At 42.9% G+C, this 22,159-nt stretch overlaps 1 protein-coding gene across 8 annotated transcripts in view; it reads right to left on the reverse strand.

The window, feature by feature from the left end:
- The window catches only part of FERMT2 (FERM domain containing kindlin 2), a 94,434-nt gene that overhangs the window by 68,259 nt on the left and 4,016 nt on the right, over positions 1 to 22,159 (reverse strand). For all 8 annotated transcript variants that reach the window (XM_035099113.3, XM_035099036.3, XM_035098956.3 and 5 more), the window contains exon 3: positions 4,349 to 4,582. In XM_035099113.3, the coding sequence (XP_034955004.1) occupies positions 4,349 to 4,582 (234 nt within the window). The remainder of the gene's footprint in view (positions 1 to 4,348; positions 4,583 to 22,159) is intronic.

Below are 22,159 nucleotides of genomic sequence, written 5' to 3' on the forward strand. Positions count from 1 at the left end.
GGGCTACAAATAAAGCCTCAGGGCTGCATGTGGGCTACAGCTTGCCCACTTATATTCATGCTCTCTCCCCATGCCCTTCTTTTCCCTGCAGCACTGAGTAGGTAAGAGGAATTGATTCTCTCTCTCAACATATAAATAGAGGTCAGAGTCTAGGGCAGGGGTCAGCAAACTTTTTCATCAGGGGGCCGGTCCACTTGCTGGTCAGAAGGTTGGCGATTTGAATCCCTGCATTGGGGTGAGCTCCCGTTGCTCGGTCCCAGCTCCTGCCCACCTAGCAGTTCGAAAGCACATCAAAGTGCAAGTAGATAAATAGGGACTGTTCCAGCAGGAAGGTAAACGGCGTTTCCGTGCGCTGCTCTGGTTCGCCAGAAGCAGCTTTGTCATGCTGGCCACATGATCCGGAAGCTGTCTGCGGACAAACGCTGGCTCCCTCAGCCTATAGAGCGAGATGAGCACCGCAACCCCAGAGTCGGACATGACTGGACCTGATGGTCAGGGGTCCCTTTACCTTTACCTTTTTGATTAAGGATGCTCCCACTTTATGGTTCAACAGAGATCCTAGCACTCAGCATGGATGGGCGTGTTAGTAAAGGTTATTAGACATGACGCACAAATGGTGTTTTGCTTATGACAAGTAACCCAAAGTAGAAATTTGCCATGGTAAAAGAAGATTTCAATAGTATGTAACTTTTAATTGATCATCACAGCTTCTGTAGCAAGACTGAGGGCCAAACTAGATGCAAGGATGTGAAACACATAATTAAAAAGTATTTATGGGTATTGTTGTTAATTTAAAAGCAGGGAGGGATGTACTGGTATCAATGAGAGCTCTTTTCCGGGGGGGGGGATTTTCAATGAGATTGCAACTGGGGAAGGAAGGATTCCACTCTCAATCTCACATACTGTAATCCTGATTAAAAGCACACCCTTGCATGCTGTCTAATTCACATCTTAGTTTGGTACTAAGGCACTCTCAATAGCTTTTTAAAAAGCAAAACCTGGATGAAGGGCAGGATCTTTTAGAATAAATTGTAGCTGAGGAAGTGTGTGACCAACCTAAACACCCACATATTTAACACAGTGTTAAGAACATCAGAAGATCCAACTGGATCAGGCTCAGGCAACAAAAAAACCACAAGTCAGTCATGAGCACAGCAACGTTCTCCCCACCTGTGTTCTACAACAACTGGCCTCAACGAGCTGAACCCTTGGTCTGATCCAGTGAGCCTCTTCTTACGACATTTTCTTATGTGTGTATGCACATGTGGGTTACGAAACAGATTTCATTTTATACTATTAACATCTGTTGTAAAGGGGCTGTAATATTTATATTCACCAATATTCATAATAATTTAAACACCCCAACCCCACACACAACATCCACTAAAAGAGACAAATCAAATCAACAAAGATGTCACCAAAACCAGCACAACAAAAAAAGAACAAGGCAAGCACCATTAAAGAGCTAAGGCAGCTTTAGTTCGAACTCTGAGTCAATAAGATTTGAACTTGGACAAGTTGGGCAGCTTTCATCTATGGGAAAAGAATGGCCTTTTGATAGCATTTTCTTAGAAACACAGCATCCTCATAATCTGCCTTTAGTGTCAGTACATCTTATGACCAGCTCCCAATCTTCCAGTATCTTCAAATAAGGGGAGTTTTTTGGTCTAAAATGCAAAGGATACAGGCAGTGCTTTTCTTCTTCTTCTAAAAAATGTTTAGGGGTACTCTCATTTTGACTCAAGAACATCACAATTTTATAGTTCAAATCGGGGAAAATAAATACAGTAAATGGACAGAAGTATAAAAGATTCACAAAATGTTTAGGGGTATGTGTCCCACTGCGTCCCCCCAGGAAAAAAAGCACTGGATACAGGTACTTAATGATTTTCTACATTTCGTTCTATCTCAGGGTCCAAACTAAAACAGTAGTAGTTAACACGGTGTCCTCCAGATGTTGTTGGACTTCCAACAGTCCCAGCCAGCATGGCAGGAACCACAATGACTACTACTACCGTAGTTTAGGGGAAAGTGCCCTATCAATTCGTGAAGTCAAACCACTGTGTTAACAGCACCAAAGTGTGTATGGAGGCCCCGGGCTGCCCAGACATCAAGACCCCACTCTCAGCCTTGATGATGTGGTCCAAAGGAAAGCACAGCAATATGTTTGGCACCAACTTGGCTGCAGGAGTTGCTGGAAGGAGGCATACAAAACACCATTCCACCATCTTATGGACTCCACTCTGGATTAGTCTACCTTAGCTTTTTCTTCTTCTGAAGATACCAGCAAGGCACTATAGGTTTAGGATCCTTCTCCTAGATGCGCTACCTTCTCAGGTTGATGAGCCCCATGTGCCCCCCCCTTCCCTCCACAGCATGTGCAGAAGCCGCCTTCTTGACCATTGATCCCACTATTGGTCTCATCTGCTAGAGCATGCAGGAGAAGTCCCTAACTCACCAAGGGTTTGAGACCCATCAGCTACCCTCACCTGGTTTAGCTGGCCAGCAGTTTCCCGGTGACAGCCCACTGACAGCTTCTTGGAGCCACAGGTGAGAGCGGAGTGCAGGGTGGGGACCAAAGGTGGACAAATCATCATCACCATAGAATCATAAAATTGGAGAATTGGCAGGGACCCAGAGGGTCATCTAGTCCAACCCCTGCAATGCAGGACTATGCGGCTGTTCCATACAGGGATTGAACCTGCAATTTTGGCATTATCGCCATCATGCTCTAACCAACCCTGCCCATCTGCCTGGGTTGCCGCAGTCACTCTACAAACTACCCCAGAAGAAGTGCAACATGTACCACTCCCCTAACGCCCCATACACATAATTATGTGCCTAATATAACACCATTCCAACTTACAGAGAATCCTAGAATGGTAGCACTGGAAGGGATTGCAACGGGACATCTAATCCAACCCCGTTGCAATGCAGGAATCACTGCTAAATAATCCCTGACAGCTGGCAACCCAACCTCTGTTTAAAAACCTCCAATGAAGGAGAGTCCATTCTGGAATGTACTAATATCATCTTAAACTATTAGCATGTTTTAAGTCTTTCAAAGAACTTACAGCAACTTTTATACTCCAAATCACAGAATATTCTTTATAAGGCACCTTTCTAAAAAAGAATGGTCTTCACCCCCATCCCTGCTATCTTTCTGGCCAAAGCCTAATGCAACTTTCTTGTGAGAGAGGTCTGGGAATGGCCACAGAGAAGGCCCTATTCCTTGAGGAGGCTGATTTAGCCTCTACACGGGAGTTTTCCTCACGCCTCTGCCCATTCCATTTAAGCTCCCCTTGGAAACTAAGGAGCCAACTGAGCTCCAGCCGATGGGAGATATCATCCACAAGTATATCAAAACCATTTAAACAAAACGAGAAACCAGACGTGTTTGCCAGATTTCAATGGGATGCTGACAGGATGAACATTCCTTTACAAAGCCAATGAATAATCCACATATTAAACCACAATTTCAAGGACACAAACCCCCAATAAACTCTATTTTAAATTGTATAACAATCTCCAAATGTCTGGGGCTGTACCATAAGGAAGCCAAGAGGAAGAGGAATGTCTGGAGAGCATGGAACTGTTTGCCTGCCACAATGTTCCTTCACTGCACAAGCTGCATAGGGGGAATAACACTACTTTCCCCTTCCGTAGTGTCTTTGAACCAGCAGCACCCATGACATCAGTCCGCTCCACTATCTCAGATCTTTGTAGGATCCTGAAGCATCACCTGTCTCCACATGTACCTGCCCTCACAATCAAGATCCTCAAGGGTTCCTGTTCCAAGTTTCCCCATCATATGATGTTTGCCAGGGGGCTACCCAGGGATAAGCCCTTCTTAGTGGAACTTCCCTGTGGAATGCTCTCTCAAGGGAGCCTCACCTGGTGCCCACCTGGTTAAAGGCAAGGAGTTTTTAAATCTTTCTATCTATCTGTCTATCTGACCTTGGCTGGATTTGTTGTTTTTGTGCTACTCCCTATGATTTTATATTTCTGCATGGTTTTAATTTGTATGTTTTAAATGTATTGTGTTGCTAAGTGTTGTATGCTGCTCTGGGAATTTTATTAATCTGTATGGTATAAATTCCTCAAGTAGTAAATATATTTGTGTATAACAGACAGATTCCCACTGTCTGACTGGGATTTTACTAGTTCCACCAGCCAAAAGTTGCTCTTTCCTATTTTCACAAGGGCCATGTGCAATAATGAACCTTTAGGAAGTTGAAGAATCAATCCAGAGGAAGCAAGCTAATCTGCATTTGCTAGAAGACCAATGCTTCAGATAGAATGACACATGAAGAGGCAACATTTGGCTCCATAAGCAGCAGATACTCACTGAAGGTCTTGCAGATGTCAGACACAGCTTTGAAGACTCGATCAGAAAAGTTCACTTTCACCTTCACGTACTTCATGTTGGGGAGCTGAAGTCGGAGGAGTTTGTGCTGAGGAGTAAACTGTAGTTTGGCGTCTGCCTGTATTCCATACTTATCCAAGGTCCAGTGAGTTTTAAGGAGCCATGTTCTCTTCTTTTCCCACCACAGGGCATGGTCAGACCAATCTTTCTTGACGTCTAGGACAGCAAAGATAAAAAGATTAAGAAATCAACAGAAAAATTAAGAGAATTCAGTCTATACAGGTGATTGAAATATTTCTTTGGCTACAGACTCATCAGCTGTTACTTCTACAGGGTGATAATTAAATGGTACTGGGTTTTTTTATATTAAAAAAAATCCCATCCAGCAGGACAGTTTTTCTTCAAACAGCTTGAAGTTATATAAACACTAATACAGTATACTATTTGGAAGCTGCATTACTGAACAGTTACTCTTAAGGTGGCTAAGCAGCAGATAAGGCCAAAAGAGGTAATAGTTTCAGCTCATTCAATGATAATACTATTTGGTCATGTACACAAGACCCAGAGAACAAAACCAGTATCAGGTCCAAACACAAGAATTCAGTTTCCTTCAGCCCAGAAAACAATTATATGAAGCAAAACGTCATCCCTCTGCCCCCCTCCGGAAGTCATTACAGTGGAACCTCGGTTTATGAACACCTCGGTTTATGAATTTTCGGTTTATGAACACCGTGGACCCATCTGGAACGGATTAATTCATTTTCCATTACTTTCAATGGGAAAGTTTGCTTCAGTTTATGAACACTTCAGTTTATGAACAGACTTCCGGAACCAATTACACCCATGCTTCAGTTTATGAACGCTTCAGTTTAAGTACTCCGCGGACCCATATGGAACGGATTAATCCACTTTCCATTACTTTCAATGGGAAAGTTCGCTTCAGTTTATGAACGCTTCAGTTTAAGTACTCTGCGGACCGTCTGGAACGGATTAATCCACTTTCCATTACTTTCAATGGGAAAGTTCGCTTCAGTTTATGAACGCTTCAGTTTATGAACAGACTTCCGGAACCAATTGTGTTCATAAACCGAGGTACCACTGTATTAGCATGCAATAAATTTTCTGAATATATTTGTGCAGGTCTATCCATATGCAAAGTTAAGGTGGTGCTTGCCAATGCATTTTTCAACCTTGGAAGAATGGCTTACATTAGATAATTGGCTGTGAAAAAGGTGAGTCTTTGCAAAAGAGATGTTCAAGAGGAAGTGAGGTTGGCACATCAAAGCCTTTATCGGCCTTACCAGGTTCATGTTTCAAGATTCATTTATTACAGCATAAAGGTAACTTGTTCCAAACTAATTCTGCACATTTTAACATATAAAGTTGCATAACTTATTTCCAAACTGTGCTGAATCTGAGCTGGTCTGGGTTTGGCGAGCGCCTGGCTACAACCCCAAATACACCACTTTGAGTTCCATGATGGAACAGAGGTGGGATATCAATAGTATGTTGCCACACCAAATTCTTACAATAATCTACTCAGCAAGATTCAAAACAGGTTGGGCAGAATTCAGTGTAGTGATATGATCATTGTTCCATCAATGCAAGCTTGTCTGTTTGCCAGAAAGAATGAACACCCCACTCCCCACAAACACTGTTCTAGGGTTTCTCCAGATTATCTTCTCCCTCCCATTCGATTTTGATAGGGAACTACCAGGGAACCAGCTGAGTGTATACCACAATTCCATGTTGGGCACATAATCCAACATCCTGAAAATCTCAGCTTTCATTACGATAAAAAGTTTCTATTCATGATGGCTGCTTGAATATGTGTGGGAGCACTTGATGAAAGCTGGCCAAACAGGATTGTTAGTGGTTGATGCCTTCCAAGGCTTCTTGCTCCTGTCTTAGTTAACAAAATTGGAATTATGGCAAAGGCTGAAAACTGCCCCTACAACCCACAGAACCTTTCATATAATCATAGAGTTGGAAGAGACCACAAGGGCCATCCAGTCCAACTCCCTGCCAAGCAGGAAACACCATCAAAGCATTCCTGACAGATGGCTGTCAAGCCTCCACTTAAAGACCTCCAGAGAAGGAGACTCCACCACACTCCTTGGGAGCAAATTCCACTGTCGAACAGCTCTTACTGTCAGGAAGTTCTTCCTAATGTTTTTGGTGGAATCTTCTTTCTTGTAGCTTGAATCCATTGCTCCGTGTCCGCTTCTCTGGAGCAGCAGAAAACATCCTTTCACCCTCTTCTATATGACATCCTTTTATATATTTGAACATGGCTATCATATCACCCCCTTAACCTTCTCTTCTCCAGGCTAAACATACCCAGCTCCCTAAGCCGTTCCTGATAAGGCATAGTTTCCAGGCCTTTGACCATTTTGGTTGCCCTCCTCTGGACACGTTCCAGCTTGTCAGTATCCTTCTTGAACTGTGGTGCCCAAAACTGAACACCAATGTGTCCCAATTTCTTTGCCCAATGCAGATTTTGAATTACTTTTCAACAAATTTTAACCAAGCGCATGCAACCCTGGCTCAGCGCTATTTAATGGCTTAGGCCTGTGTTCCATGGCACCCTGGGGTGCCTTGAAGGATGGTCAGGGGTGCCGCAGGCAACCCTGGCCTCTGTACCTCTTTCCTTCCCGCCCTACTCTGATGCCCTCATGTGTCTCTGCCTTCCAAAGGCTTGCATGGCTGTTTGTTGCAGCACCCCTGGCTACAAACTCCGCAGGCAAAAGGTGACTCTGGGGCTGGCCAGGGAGTGCTTCCCAGGCCCCTGTGGGCCAGTGTGAGGAGGGACCTCTCTTTGTGGCGGGGGGGGGTGCAGCTCAGAGGCCTGGGGGGAGCAGCTACGGCTGCCCAGAGGACTCCCAAGGAGTTGGGAGAGGAGAGAAGGCTGAGGGGACACTCTACAAAGGAGGGTGTTCAAAAAAAGGGTGAGGCTACCAGCTCTCCAGGCAAGGGGTGACCTAACTGGGCTCCTGAGCCCTACATGAATGCCGCAGAAAAAACGTAGTTGGTCAAGGCAGTCGTGGACTCAAAAACGTTGAAACCACTGACTTAGGAACAGCATCAGAATCCTCTGCAAAGTTAAAGTAAGAAGTGCTCTATGATAAGAGAGGAAGGGATTATCTACAGTACACACAGAACAAGAAACGGTTTAAACTGACAAAGTGAAGGCTTTACACCACCACAGCAGCTAAAGTAAAGGTCATAAGAAATATAAAGCACTTAAGATTCTGCTTCCTAACAAGAAAACATTTTGAGAATTATTGAGAAACACATGATCTTTCTGAAAAGCTTAACTTGGGCAGAGAGGAAAAGGGAAGGCACAGTTGGTTCTAAAGACATCAAAGCACTGACATCATAAAAACAAATTCTTTAAAGAGAAAGAGAAGCAAGTTCTGTTGATGCAATATAGCTGGACATCAGGAGTGGCAGCCAGGATACTCTACCATCAAATTAAACAAAACCAAATATAGAAAAGCATGCAGCTTGCAACGAGGCTTGGCTGCTCTCAGAGAATTCTGTCAAATGACTATGATGAACTGTGGGCCAAACTTCTGCTTCTCTGAAAAACACTGAGGGTGGAGGAATGGTCTTGGCACTGAAATAAGCTTTTTGCATCACCAGCACTTCTGCTGCTTCAGGTTTAGATGTATGTGGCAGATTCCAGATTGCCGTCCTCAAGAGCAGTTTGATCTAAAACAAATACAAACTTCTAAATTCACCATTTCCAAGCATTCTATGATCATTGTTTCCAAGACTATTGGTATACTATTGGTATACAATGGCCCACGTACAGAAGTACAGTGGTACCTCGGTTTAAGAACACAATTGGTTCCGTAAGTCTGTACTTAACCTGAAGCGTACTTAACCTGAAGCGAACTTTCCCATTGAAAGTAATGGAAAGTGGATTAATCCGTTCCAGACGGGTCCACGGAGTACTCAACCTGAAGCGTACTTAACCCAAAGTATGAGTGTAATTGGTTCTGGAAGTCCGTACTTAACCTGAAGCGAACTTTCCCATTGAAGGTAATGGAAAGTGGATTAATCCGTTCCAGACGGGTCCGCGGAGTACTTAAACTGAAAATACTCAAACCGAGGCGTACTTAAACCGAGGTATGACTGTATCAGACATTGGGCTGGAACATATCTTACAGTAAGCCACAGTAGGAAGGAAACCACTGGTTACTGCAAGTGAGCTGAATGCTGGTGTATACTACTCAAATGTATACTACACTTCACTCTGTCTTGTCCAGTGCTGGGAGAAACAAACCACAAGACCTGACCTAGCTTTACGTGATGCAAACATTCCTAGTTTGTCCCAAATGAAAAACAAGTACTGTACTAAGCCTTGGCTTCTACTAATCAGCTTGCAGGGAGAAAAACAGCTCAAGATAGTGCAGACTTCCATATCTAGAGGAATTTTCGGCATTAGCTTTTCCAGTACCCAACTGCAATACAGAATGCCCCCGTTTCTGTACCCATGGGCAACCGAATTTCAACGCGAAAGAAAACAACAGTCTCCAACACTCATAATCTCCCTTTAAGTTCTGCTACTTAAAAACCATTAATGCCATGCTTCCATTTAAAAGCGCAAGCGATCTTTATAAACTTTTCTTTAAGCCAGAACACTGCAAATTTTCAGTGGGAAAAGGGAACTGGAAGGTCTCAACTGGATGGCTAAATTAGGCAACTGAATGCCTTATTTCAAGGCATTGAAGAGCACAGAACCAACTCAAACTGTTGCATAGTGGCAGAGGCTGGTTCATGAACCAGAAAGTCTAAACAGTGGTACCTCAGGTGACAAACTTAATTCGTTCTGGAGGTCCATTCTTAACCTGAGGCGTGCTTTCACTAATGGGGCCTCCCGCTACCGCCACTGCGATTTCCGTTCTCAACTCTGGGTTAGAGGAGTTTGTAACCCGAAGTGTTTGTAACCTGAAGCGTTTGTAATCCAAGGTGCCACTATAGTTCCAATCTTGCCTTTGGAATGAGTTCATTAGATGGCCATAAACAAACCTCTCATCCTTCCATTTGCAATATGAGGTTAATACTGACATACCTTACAAGGCTGAATACTCTAATGCACACTAAACATAATTTATTGCATTTAGAATGCCTAGTTTTTGTTCTTTGGGTTTTTATTTTAAGGGGCATTTGACACACAAAGTAGTATGGGTGCATTTCCAGAACATAACAACAGGTGCTAACTACGTATTTAGGAATGCAAGTAACAGCCCCAGTCATTCCATTCTATGATATCCAGCCACCCATCCAACAAAACATTGCTGATTTACATTTCATTCTACTCTCTCCAAAGCTCATAGCTTGATCACAAGTAGTCATGCTGACTCAAACGAAGTTAGGAGAAAATGTTCCAAGTAGAGATACTTGAAGGAGACACACATTCCTTAAGAGAAAATGATATCAGCACAGCAAATGGAAGAGTCATAAAATAGGAGACACACGAGATAAGAATTAACTTTGGATTTTTTTTAAGAGTTCAGAATGCTTGTACTCTGGTCCTCAAAATGGGTGGGGGAAATACAAAATTTAGCAGGGCAGAGACACACTCACAATACTCCAGATCAGGCTGATCCAACACATGGCCTATGGGCCACGTGTGACTTGCGAGGGCTTTTTTGGTGGCCCTTGACAACAATGTCAATAATTAGAAGAAATATACAGCAGCAGCAGTTGTTGGAGAAAGCCTGCATAAGTTAAGCACTCCACTTCTCACACTCCCGCTTATACTTGTCTTGGTGCCTAGCTCTCAACTTACTTGCAGCCAAGCAAATTTTGCAACCTGTGCAGTAATAAAGCCTGTCAGTGTTCCGAATTCCCTGGGCTCTAGGAGCATGTCCAGTTGTAGCCAAGTGAAGATGTCTTGTCGCCATTTGGTTGGTGTGCAGCTGTGTTTTCTACTGCCATGCACACCCCCACATGCCCCAGCACCAAGACGCTGGTGCACGACAGCATGCTGGCCGATCTGTGGAGATTTCTTGTCAGTTTTATTCTAGATTGTGTTATTTGATGTCTTAATGTGTTGTAAACTGCGTGGAGATTTTTCTTTAAAATTTGCAGCAGTATAGAAATGAATGACAACTAGACAGTCTGTTGTCTGTGTTTTTCATACTGAAGCATGTGTCCTGGAGGTCGCTCTTCTCCTCAGACCCCGCTGCTGCTTTGCCGCCAACGCCACCCACAGTCTACCTTGTGGCGGTTCACACACTGCCTATTTCAGTCAAAGCCTTGGTTGCCTGCCTCAGTGGCAGCAATGGTATCTGATGCAGTGGAACGCGAGTCTCCGGCATTGGCAGACAAACTTGGAGAGAAGGGAAAGAACAAAAAAACATGGAGGGATTTTCCACATGAGGGAGGGCAAAGCAAGGTGGGTCTCTCTGTTCAGTTAATTGGTGTGCCTGCTGAATGCACTTGTCTCAGTGTGTGAGCTCCTTTTCTTGCCCCTAGTCACCTCTGTGGATGGGACTCGCTTGCCAGTCCAGAGCTATCATGTTTTCTCTCAAAGGCTTCCAAGGCACAAGACTCCCTGGAAGCCCCACCCTGTGAACTTGGCAGCCTCCACCCCTCTATGTGGGGTTATTTATTAGGTGGTGAGGGAAAGGAGTTCTCACTGTGCCTGAGCAGCCCACTTTCATATGCCACTGGAAAGAAGTTGTTCCAGGGCTGAGCCCTGAGATGGTTTCGGCTTGCCTTAAGCTCCTCTTGAACCACTGCTTGGTTCCTTCTCTACTTGAGGAGGTGTAGAGCTACTGTGTCTACACACTGTCTGTGTGCGTGCATTATGATGGAACAGCTGCCCTCTTAGCCCTTTACCCCAAAGTAGGAAGGGGGGGTGTTCTATCGAGACTGCTCTGATCAGCCCCTTCCATCTGCCACTAATAGATAACAGAGCAGGGCATGCTCTCTTTCCCCTACCACAGTACAGAAGGGAAGGGGAGAGAAAATGAAATGCAAGCAGTGTAGGAGGATTCTGTCCAGCTGTAGTAGCTTGGGCAGGGGATAGCATGGAATAGACATTACTTTGTATGTCATACTATTTTAGGATATTAAATCTATTAATTGTGTACTTAATTATATATATTTAATTAAATATATTTATATTAATCATTACCTGTATTGTGAACACTTTAATTTACGATATGGAAATTTAATTCGGTGTGTGGCATGCTGGTTCTGTGTCAAAGTACTCTTGCGGCCTGCTTGGTCTGAGAGGTTTGACTGCCCTGCTCCAGTTGATGCTGGGACTCCCAGCTCCCAATATCCTGACTATTGGCCATGCTGGCTGAGGCTGATGAGAGCTGAGAGCCCAACAATATCTGGAAAGTCACTAGTTCCACACTCCACTACATTTTTCATCTTCTATTTTGAAAGAGAGTGTTGGTGGTATTGTTTGTTTGTAGTCACTCGACATTAAGCAGCGTCTTAAACTACTGCAGTAGAAATAAGCACAGAATTTCCTTCCTCATTTGGTGAAGAGCATATTTAAAAACAGAGAACTAAATGCTAATGTTCTTGTATAGTCTTAACTGCACTACGTTTCAGCCTTCTTTCCCTGCCCCATATGATCCTCTCTCAGAGGCAGAGAAATACAGATAGGTACAGTGGAACCTCGGTTCCCGAACGTCTCCGTCGTTGTACATTTTGGTTCTCAAATGCCAAATGCCATGCTCTTCCAGAGGTTTTTGTAAGATTATTGGGCAGTTTCTCTGCCTACAAGATATTATCACAGATGCTTGGTTTACTTTTGCAGTTCTCAAAACTGAATTTGACTCAACAGAGATCACGTCTCTTCTTCACAGCAAAAATGTTATAACATGAACAGAGTTGAGAAAAAGACCTTAATCCTATTGTTCTACAAACCTATGGATACAGAAACAACCCCTTCAGTGCTAAGTTTCAAGAAGTTTAGTGAATAGAATAGAAACAATATTTTTCTGATTGTTTGGAGTGGACAGTATTTAAGTTTTTCATGTGTAGGCTGGGCTGACAGTCTAAGTTTCTTAAAATATATATATTTTGTTTTTGTTTAGCCAAATTAGTTACCAAACATGGATGTTTGTTTAAGCAAATAACATATGCTGTAATGTTATTGTTTCAGTTGAATAAATCTATTTAAATTGTTATTATTAAGGTAATGATTATTTTTCTCCTTCCTAAGTACAACAGTAAAGTTGTCCAAATATGAATGATTCACCTATTAAACTGGGGATAAAAAACTAATATGAAAAGTTATTATTCTAAAAATCTTCATCTACTTGCATATTAAAGTTATACCAGCAATAATTAGTCTTTATGTAGAAAACTATGATTTAAATCAAGCCTTACTGACTAGTGATTTAAATCGTAATTTAAATCAGTTTGATTTAAATCAAATCCACCCTGCTTTTTATGCAACAGGCCCAAAAGATCCTGTTGGCGGCAGCAGCCCTCAAGGTCCCTCAAACCAAGCCAGAAACACGCAAACCCTGCTTTAGAAACTGTTCTATAAACTACAACAAATTACAACTAAATTAGCCTTTTAAAAATACAGGCTCAGTTCCCTAGAAAGTTGTGGATAAAGAACTGTGTGATCCTATTCTGAAAATAGAAACAACAAAGTTACAGTCTTAAGAGGAAGCTACTGATTTGGGCTGGGTCTAAACTATAACCCAACTGTTTCCTGCCTGTGGTGTTAATAAAACCAGTACTTTAGGATTGCTAAGAAGACTGCAATCTTCAGACCAAACCAGTTCTCAGTGCTGTTTCTTGTCTTCTTATAAGGAAACATATAAGATTATTCTATTCTATGCATGCAGTTAATTTGAAGGGAGCAAGATAAACTGTTCTGTCCTCTTGGAAGTAAACAGAACTAAATGAACTGATAACAAGAGACAGCAGATATCTATAGGAATTCCCTCCAATATTTTTGGCAGGAGAAAGGGTTAGGAAAAGAACAAACTGTTTGTCATATGACTCCTGCAATTTAAAAATATTGTTTAAATCCTAATTCTATGACCCCTGCCTGAGTACAGTGGTACCTCGGTTTACGAACTTAATCTGTTCCAGAAGTCCGTTCTTAAACCGAGGCGCACTTTCCCTAATGAGGCCTCCCACCGCTGGTGCCCTTCCACCGTTTGGCTTCCGTTCTTAGACCAAGGTAAAGTTTGCAAACTGGGACACTGCTTCCGGTTTTGCGGAGTTTGTAAACCGAATAGTTGGTAAACAGAGCTGTTCTTAAACCAAGGTACCACTGTATTTCCTTTAAAATGGTATCCCTTGGATGACAAATTCAGTTATAAATGTTTCCTGTTACTATTTATTTAATTGTTAAAAAATCCCATTTTAAAAACCAAGGTTATAGTAACAGAATGTACATTTTAAATGAACTATTTAACGCAAGATGAATATTTTCTAACTTTCTAACAGCTTATAGAGTTATACCTTGGGTCTCGAATGCCTTGTGACTCCCAAATGCCGCAAACCCAGAAGTAAGTTCCAGGTTCTAAACTTTTTTTGGAAGCCAAATATCTGATGCGGCTTCTGATTGAGTGCAGGAAGCTCCTGCAGCCAATCGGAAGCTGTGCCTTGGTTTTTGAAAGTCGAACAGACTTCTAGAATGGATTCCACTTGAGAACAAAGGTATGACTGTACTATGTGGGCAAGGTTCACCTAACCTTTCCTATTAGCGGAAGCTGTGCACAAGATCTTCCATTTGCACAACATGTAGCTATGGCAATGGCTCGCCTCTCCAAAACCTTATGGGAGAATGTGATGCTAACAACCAATACCAATATGAAGGTCTACCAGGTGTGCGTGTTGGGCACGCTGCTTGCTTTATGGTAGAGGCACGGGGGCAACTTACACCTGACCAGGAGTGATGCCTCAATACCTTCCACATACGCTGCCTGCATCAGGAAGATTTTGGGCACCACATGGCAAGACAAGAGTCTCAAACAAAGATGTGTTGTCCCAGGTCCACATTCCCAGGATGTTCACACTCCTGTCTCAGCAACGTCTACGCTAGCTTGGTCATGTACACAGAAGGGAAGATGGCAAAATCCCCTTGGACATGTTCTACAGGGAGCTAACATCAGGCCCCAGGTCCATTGGCAGAACAACTCGTCTTACAAAGATGTCTGCAAATGTGACATAAAGGCTGGCAGCATTAACCCCACCATGTGGGAATCCCTTGCAGATGACCATAGTGCCTGGAGACAGTCAGGTCATATATCCAGAACAGTGATGAGAAGAGGAATGACTGCTGGGAGGAGTGCAGAAAGTAGAAATGCTTTCTGCACTCCTCCACAACTGCATCAGCACAACTGAATGCCTTCATCTGCCCCAGCTGCAACAAAACATGCCTCTCCCAGAGCCAGTGTGGTGTAATAGTTAAGAGTGGTGGACTTGTTATCTGGTGAACCGGGTTTGATTCCCTGCTCCTCCACATGCAGCTGCTGGGTGACCTTGGGCTAGTCACACTTCTCTGAAGTCTCTCAGCCTCACAGAGTGTTTGTTGTGGGGGATGAAGGGAAAGGACGCTTTGAGACTCCTTAGGGTAGTGATAAAGTGGGGTATCAAATCCAAACTCTTCTTCTTCCCGTATTGGTCTCTACAGCCACAGCAGGTGCTGTAACTCTACAACAGTTTGACTTCACCCCAAAGGTGCACTCTTCCATTGTATCCTGAGACAGAAGGATGCCAACCAATCTTTGGCAAGACTCTCTTAATCTAATCTAATCTACCATGAAGGATTGTGTGTGGACAGGATACTAGATGCAAATATATACCAGTACACCCAACACTTTTTAATAAAAACCCATGCAGTAAATATCAATGGCATACGAATAAAGTCAATGTTCTGGGTATCAAAATGAACAAAGTACTTATAAATATTAATGGACTGAAGATAGGAACAGCCAAGAGCCAAAGAAGAGCACTTGTGTATCTTATGCTGTTGAAATTGCCATTCAGATCCAATTTGCAGCATTTGGAACATTCACTTGTCTGATCCAAAGAAGCTGTTCCTATCTCTGAAACAAATCTATAGCAGTTAAATCAAACCCATCTGTTGGCAGTTGGGGGAAGCTGTGAGCATTGACAAGTCCCAATATTATCATCCTGCCCTCCTAACACCCGAAATCAAAGAACACGTTTTTGACCAGTTATTTAACAGCAACCTTTTACTGGAAAAAAAAATCCATTTCACTATAGGCACTGCATAGCAAATGCTTTATGCTCAAGGGCAAATCAACAGTTAGATATTGTGCTTTGCGGCAAATCCTGCCAACTGAGTAACGAGAGTGCCAAAGCTTGTGTGTCACTTCCTCTTCGGAAAGGACACTGATGGATACTTAGCACACAGAGTCATTTGCCTTATTTAAAGCCTGCTTGCTATCATGTCCCCGTTTGTTCCTCCTCCTTTACTTTGACAAACCAGATTCATATGCCTGTGACTTCCTACGAAGAGGGGTTTTCCTTCAAGAGGATGCTTACATCAGAGCGGACACATTAAATCACAAGTCTAAAGAACCATGCAGCAAGCAGCTGACAAACCAAGGAATCTGAAACTCAATTTAACTCAGCCATTGAAGGGCACATTTTTGTCCACCTAAAACAGATAAGACTAATTAGTAATAAAAATCTAATGATACACACAATAAGCTGCAGGAAGAACACTATACTAGTGTAATGCAGTCTTTTCTAACCTGGTGCCCTCCATACATTTTAAACTTCAATGTAATGTTTTGGGAGCTGAAGACCAATCTGGAAGGCAGAAGGCTGGTGAAGGCTGGCTTAGAGAAAGCAAAGAGATTTAATAAAAGCTCTGTTAAATAGCAAGAAGTGCCAGACTCTTAGTCACATCAACAGCACAATCCTATGCATATTCAGAAGGAAATCTCACTATATTTAGAGAGAGGCTTACTCCTAGGTATGTGTTTTCAAACTACATTTTCTTTTCTGTTGACCATCAAGCTGGCTTCTCCTCATTCAAAATATTAATCAAGAAGCCCAGTTACATACAGAAACCCCAAGGGGATATCACAGTCGGGATTTCTGTTTCAGTTTCCCAAACTACAGTCCCCTATTCAACAATGCAAATTGTTTATTTTATACTCAGGGGAGCTTTAAAAGCCTTTTGCAATGCAGAAGGGGTGGAAGAATGGAGAGGAATTTTGGGGAATGTTAAAGAAAACTGCAATTTGCATGCAGATCTCCCTCTAGCCATCTATGGACTTGAGCCAAAAACCCAAATTAAAGAGGGGGGAAAGGTAGAGCTGAGTGATGAAAGGAAGTTATATAAAAGGCAACAGAGAAAACTGAAGAATTATTCATTGAAATTATAACAACTTTAAATGGAAAACTGCAATACAGACCATTTGGACTGAATTGTTTTTATTTCTGTTGCTTACAAAAGGTTCATTACAGATTCAACTCAATGAATCTGCAAGCATTCCCTCCATTACAGTAAAACCTCAAGCACGCTCAAAACTGGTAAATCAATAACACTGCATTTTCTTTGTGTTTTATTCATAAACCTTCCTTCTCTCCCCAACCTCCACGTTAATGGGAAAGAGAGAAATCCACCACTAAATGAATGCTTGTGCCCTGAATTTCACACGTTTATTCCTAAGAGAAACACTTGAGCTTGCTATCATCAGATTTCCAGTAACAGAAAGGTACTGAAGGAACAGACTATCTATCTGATTTGCAGGGATTAAAAGTTCAATAAAAAACAGCTGAAAAGGTTAAAGATTGAAAGCATCACTGAAATCAAAATTTTAAAAAATGTCTAAAATGAGGGATGGAAGAATGACAATGAAGAAAGAAAATATCATAAACCACAGCTGTCTCCCTTATTCCAGAATAACATCCATGCCCAAGCAGCATATTGGGCTTTAAACATCACATTTCCATCATTAATTACTTAATCAGAAAATGAAAGTATTCCTGAACCAACCTGTGGCAAAAGTTAACATTGCACATTATCTGTGCTACCACTGGATTCTGTCCATGATTCGAAACGTGCACCAGATAGAACAGCCAATTTTCTATAAATAGCATTGTTACTTAAGTTTGTTCTCCACATTGGTGAGATTCAGAGCAGGAAGTTAGTACAATAGTTGTCTGACAAATCACTAGCAACGCATTGAGAATGCTTCCAGACAGCAGTTTACTGTGAAATAGGGGCTGCTCATGCATGCAACTTTTTTGCACTGTCCAAATGGCATCATCATCGAATGCCGGCCCATATTTTTTACATTTAATCTGGATTTCCAATTACTATGGAAAAATTGTTAAGTAAAGATAACTAGTTACAGTCATATCTTGGTTTAAGTACGCCTCGGTTTGAATATTTTCAGTTTAAGTACTCCGCGGACCCATTAAGTACAGACCTCCGGAACCAATTACACTCATACCTCGGGTTAAGTACGCTTCAGGTTGAGTACTCCACGGACCTGTCTGGAACAGATTAATCCACTTTCCACTACTTTCAATGAGAAAGTTCGCTTCAGGTTAAGTCCGCTTCAGGTTAAGTACAGTGGTGCCTCACTAGACGAAATTAATTCGTTCCACGGGTCAATTCGTGTAACGAATTTTTCGTCTAGCGAGTCGCGGTTTTCCATAGGAATGCATTGAAACTTAATCAATGCGTTCCTATGGGCTCCGGGGGACTGGCGGCGGCGGAGCTTGCTCTCTTGGCTTGGGGAAGGCAGGCAGGCACTTGCTCTCTTGCCTGCCTGCCTTCCCCGAGCCAAGAGAGCAAGCGCTGCCGCTTCCAGTCCCCGAGCCGAAGCACGAGGAACACAGCAGGGATGGGACAGGGCTTGAGAAGCCTTGTCCTCTCCTTGCTGTGTGACAGGCGGCGGCGGCAGCGGCGGAGGGGAAGCGGAGGAAAGATCCCGCGCTTTCCCCCCACCTCGCCTGTGCTTCGGCTTCCTCGGCGAAGGCAAGCAGGCGGGCTGTCTGCCTGCTTGCCTTCGCCGAGGAAGCGCCGTCCCATGCCGGCGCTGCGCGGCGAGGGAGAGAAGCGAGGCACCACTGTACAGACTTCCAGAACCAATTGTGTTTGTAAACCGAGGTACCACTGTACGGTATATGATATCGCTGGTGTGGAAGCTAATTATCAAATTTGGGGGTGGCTGGGTGGTTTTGTCTTGTGCAGTGTTCAAAACTCCCATTGTTCTAGGCAGGGAATTTCATTAGCGTGAGCAGTTTCTGAGGAAAGGGAACTTTTTCTGCCTCCCCACTTCCAGCCACTCTCTGAAGACTGGAGAAGAGACCCTCTTAAGACTATTAGAGGGGTGGGAAGGGGAAGGACTAGACCATGTGAAAAATTAACATAATATTTTAGCTGCAATGCATTCATTATCAGCTTTGTATTCTTGTTCTAGAAAAAGTACACCTACATTTCGTGGTTTCACCCATAACCTAGGTTTAAGGTGCCATTTTAGCTCCTAGCTTTCATATCTCAGTTTCTAACACTGGTCATGTGCATAGTGATTTTTTTCGGTGGTAGTCTCTATTGCCATACTGCTACTTCCACTTGGCTCCAGACCTGAACAAAACCTAACTATTTTGCTTCCGGCAGCCCAAACAGTGCAAGTGTGAAGGCACACTGGAATTTCAACCGAGTTTGGAGGAGCTATTCTCTCAAGATCTTGACACTACCCTGGAAACCAATCTTAGTACATTTGAGAAAACCAAATGGAAAAGGATGTTGCTTTCCCCCCACCAAATTACAAGGCCTTCATTATCCTCATTGTGAAACATGATGATGTGCTACTGCGTGCTTACCGGGGCGGGGGGATAAGGTATACATGCACAGGTACAGTTACAGAAATACCTGCACCTGTGGTCAGAAAAAGGTAGTGGAGGGTGAAGGAGCATTTCCTGAAGGGAGGAGCCAAATCACACAGCAGGAACATTTCAACAATTACCACTCACTGGTGTGGATGGAAAACATCAGTATAGCTATGAAAAGTTTAACCATGCACGTGTGGAATTTAATACACCCATTAAGCACACAGAAAAATCAGATCTGAACTATCTATTTGCAAGGTATCACCTCCTCTCTGGAACCACCTGAGCTGCTTTATATATGTACATGTAGTTTTAGCATTCAATTATAATTACAATTGGCAGTAATATTACTGCTGTCAGAAGTACTGCAGCAGAGGGTGTCATATGGGGGAGATGGGAAACATTGTGCCTAGAGATGCATGGCCTCCCAGTCTTTTGCCCCCATAGGGCTTCCAGTAGGTCTAGACCAGGCATCCCCAAACTTCGGCCCTCCAGATGTTTTGGACTACAATTCCCATCATCCCTGACCACTGGTCCTGTTAGCTAGGGATCATAGGAGTTGTAGGCCAAAACATCTGGAGGGCCGAAGTTTGGGGATGCCTGGTATAGACCCTTGGGAAGGTAGGAAAGTGGAACACATTAAAGTGTTTGTAACCCGCTGTGTTTGTAGCCCGAGGTACCACTGTATGTATGTATGCTGATGGAATAGGGAATTAGAAAGCAGGAGCAAGGGAAATGATTCTTCTCTTTCACCTACACTGTTCTTGGTCCCACCTCTCCAGTTTCCTAATCCCAGAAGCAAAATGTATGTAATCAACAGGATTATTGAGTAAGGATAGGCTTATTCTTGCTCATCAACACCACATCCTTCCAATCTCAAGACAAATATCCCTCTGCACAAGGACTCCTTCTCCATGGCTAATGTCAGACCCTGAACTGAGGAAAATGGCAAGATGGTGAAGTGTGTTTCACACACAGACCTACAAGCAGAAAGAGTCCTTGAATCCATCAATTAAGCAATTCAAGTGATTCTCTATGCCAAACTTACCAGTTACACAGGGTGCCACAGTAGTAGCAACTACAACAGCATTTGGTAAAGTGATCTCTGTTAAGTTTTGTAACTGTCAGTTACTAATGCAATTAACATTTTCACTGAAAGCCAAGAGCAGCAATCAAAAGATACCTTAGCTTACCATGTAGCTTAAATAACCAGACAGTCACATACAAAAGCCACAGCCATGGCACACGTTCTATCATAAAATTAAAGCAGCATTGGTAGTCATGTAAAGGATTTCTCTAAGCATCTCTCTCTATGACAGGCTCATGTGTTCCACCCATTTGCAGGAACCCTGTGGCATTTCCCCTGATCTCTTTAAAAAAAAGTGATTGGGAGCCTGAGGGCCATATTCCCTTGTGCCTAACCTTTCAGGGGCCGTATGACAGCAAAGTTGTACACATCCATTAACGCACTCACACCCACACATTCATTCACTCACATGTGAATTGGGCTTGAAAAACACATTTCTGTTCCCTTCTCCCCCAAGTCTAAATGCCAGAGGAGGGTGGCAGTCTTGATGGAGACAGCAGTTGAGGAGAGGAGCGTCAACCCTTCCCTTCCCAGCTGCAATATGCACAAACCTAATTCTGCACACAGAACATGCACTCACAAAAATTAGGCTAGGGAAGCTGCTTCTCAAGCCTAGATGCCACATGGGGAGGGTTCAAGAGGGGAGAGTGAGTCACAGTGGCAGAGAGGAGTAAGTCTTTCCTGTCCAGTTAAACCCCCTCTCCACAAATGCCAATGGCTGCAATGGGAATCTGTTTTCAAGCCTAACTGCTATTGGGGAGGGGAGGGGAGGATGAGGAAGCACCACGGGCTCCTCATCTTGAAGGATGGACTGTATTATACATATAACTTGGCATCTTCTTACTGTCAGTCACCTGAAACATACTCAGTGGGATTTGAAGCATGCATAGGACTAGAGTGCAAAATTGTTATATCCAACAGGTGAACAGTATGAGAGAACACAGGAAACTGCCTAATACAGAGTCCGACTCTGTTCCATTTAGCTCAGTCCCACCTAATTGGCAGTGGCTTCCGGGGATTTCAGAAAGGATCTCTCCCAATCCTACCTGGAGATGATTGGGATTGAATGTGAGAACTTCTGCATTCAAAGCATGTGCTCTACCCCTGAGCCACCCCACAAAGCAAACATTAATTTGCAGTGAATTAGTTAGGAATATAAAAAGTAGCCTTATAACGAGTCAGACCATTGGACCATCCATTTAAATACTGTCCACACCAGTAGTTCCCAAATATTTCACCTTGGTGGACGACTTTAAAAATTTTCTGGCTGTTTTTAACAATTGAAGTGCACTGTGCTAGATGCTGTATTATTTTAATTGTATATACAGTATTGCTTATTTTATTTTTTATAAAATTGTATTTTATTGTATTACAGTTTGATTTCCATAGAATTCCAAGTGCAATACAATATAGTACAATCTGTAAGAAATAAAAGCAAGAAGAATACAATTAAAATGTATATATGAATATTATATCTGACAAAGTTCACAGGCCACAGTGTGGGAACCCCTGGTCTTCACAGACCGGCGCTGATACTCCCAGCCCCACCTGAGTTGCCAGGGACTGATTCTGGGACCGTCTGCAAGGAAAGCCACTGAGCTACAACTACAAAAGTGACCACTACAATTTTTTTGTCATTCTGATTAGAGACTTATCCTCCACAGATGTTCTTCTGCTAAATGGAAGCAATCAGAAAGAAAACTGCATTGTTTACAGAGTTAATGAGAAGATGCATACAAAGTACTTCTATTCCAAACACATTGCTATCCCAAGATTTTTCAGAACAAACAGGATGGACAAAAAGACAGCGCTGCAAATATAATGTTTTTTCATAGTTTCCATTTACAGTCATTATCTTTTAAAGGCCAGTTTAAAGAAATGTA

The sequence above is a fragment of the Zootoca vivipara genome, chromosome 1, assembly GCF_965207765.1.
Source record: "Zootoca vivipara chromosome 1, rZooViv2.hap1.1, whole genome shotgun sequence".
Taxonomy (NCBI): Eukaryota; Metazoa; Chordata; class Lepidosauria; order Squamata; family Lacertidae; genus Zootoca; species Zootoca vivipara.